Below are 498 nucleotides of genomic sequence, written 5' to 3' on the forward strand. Positions count from 1 at the left end.
CCTGCCCTGTCTGCCTGGCTGGTTCGGTTGGCGTCGGTCAGAGTCACCCTTGCGTCCCCGCTTCAGGGTGGTGCGAGGCTTTGCTGCAGGACACAAAAAGTCCTCCTCAGCTAGACACCTTGGTAACACCCTGACCCGTCCTTCCTCCAGGTGAAGCCCTGGGTGCTATTGGCAATCCCGATGTGCTGGATATCCTGAAACGCTACTCAGAGGACCCAGTGGTTGAGGTGAGGCTCTTGGGGAGGTCATTTCTCCTGGGCCGCAGTGCTGCTGGTCCAGGAGGGTGAGGAAGGTCTCACCTAGGACACCATAAGCAGCATCCTGCTCTGTGCTGGTGCCCAGCTGCTGTCGGGAGGCTCTGGGCACCCTCTCCCAGCACCCTACAGTGCTGTCCTGCAGCCAGAGCCCTGTCCCCGTCCCCACAGGTGGCAGAGACGTGTCAGCTGGCGGTGAGGAGGCTGGAGTGGCTGCAGGAGAACAAGCAGGAGCTGGGCCACA

General features: G+C 61.8%; 1 protein-coding gene across 1 annotated transcript in view; it reads left to right on the plus strand.

Annotated features, from left to right (window-relative positions):
* Nucleotides 1-498, plus strand: part of DOHH (deoxyhypusine hydroxylase/monooxygenase) — a gene marked incomplete at both ends in the record, with an annotated part of 1,648 nt that overhangs the window by 518 nt on the left and 632 nt on the right. Inside the window, 2 exons of the mRNA XM_010133909.1 lie at nt 151-227; nt 426-492. Coding sequence (XP_010132211.1) covers nt 151-227; nt 426-492 — 144 coding nt within the window. The remainder of the gene's footprint in view (nt 1-150; nt 228-425; nt 493-498) is intronic.

This window comes from Buceros rhinoceros, unplaced genomic scaffold, assembly GCF_000710305.1.
Source record: "Buceros rhinoceros silvestris isolate BGI_N320 unplaced genomic scaffold, ASM71030v1 scaffold34253, whole genome shotgun sequence".
In the NCBI taxonomy this organism is placed as follows: domain Eukaryota; kingdom Metazoa; phylum Chordata; class Aves; order Bucerotiformes; family Bucerotidae; genus Buceros; species Buceros rhinoceros.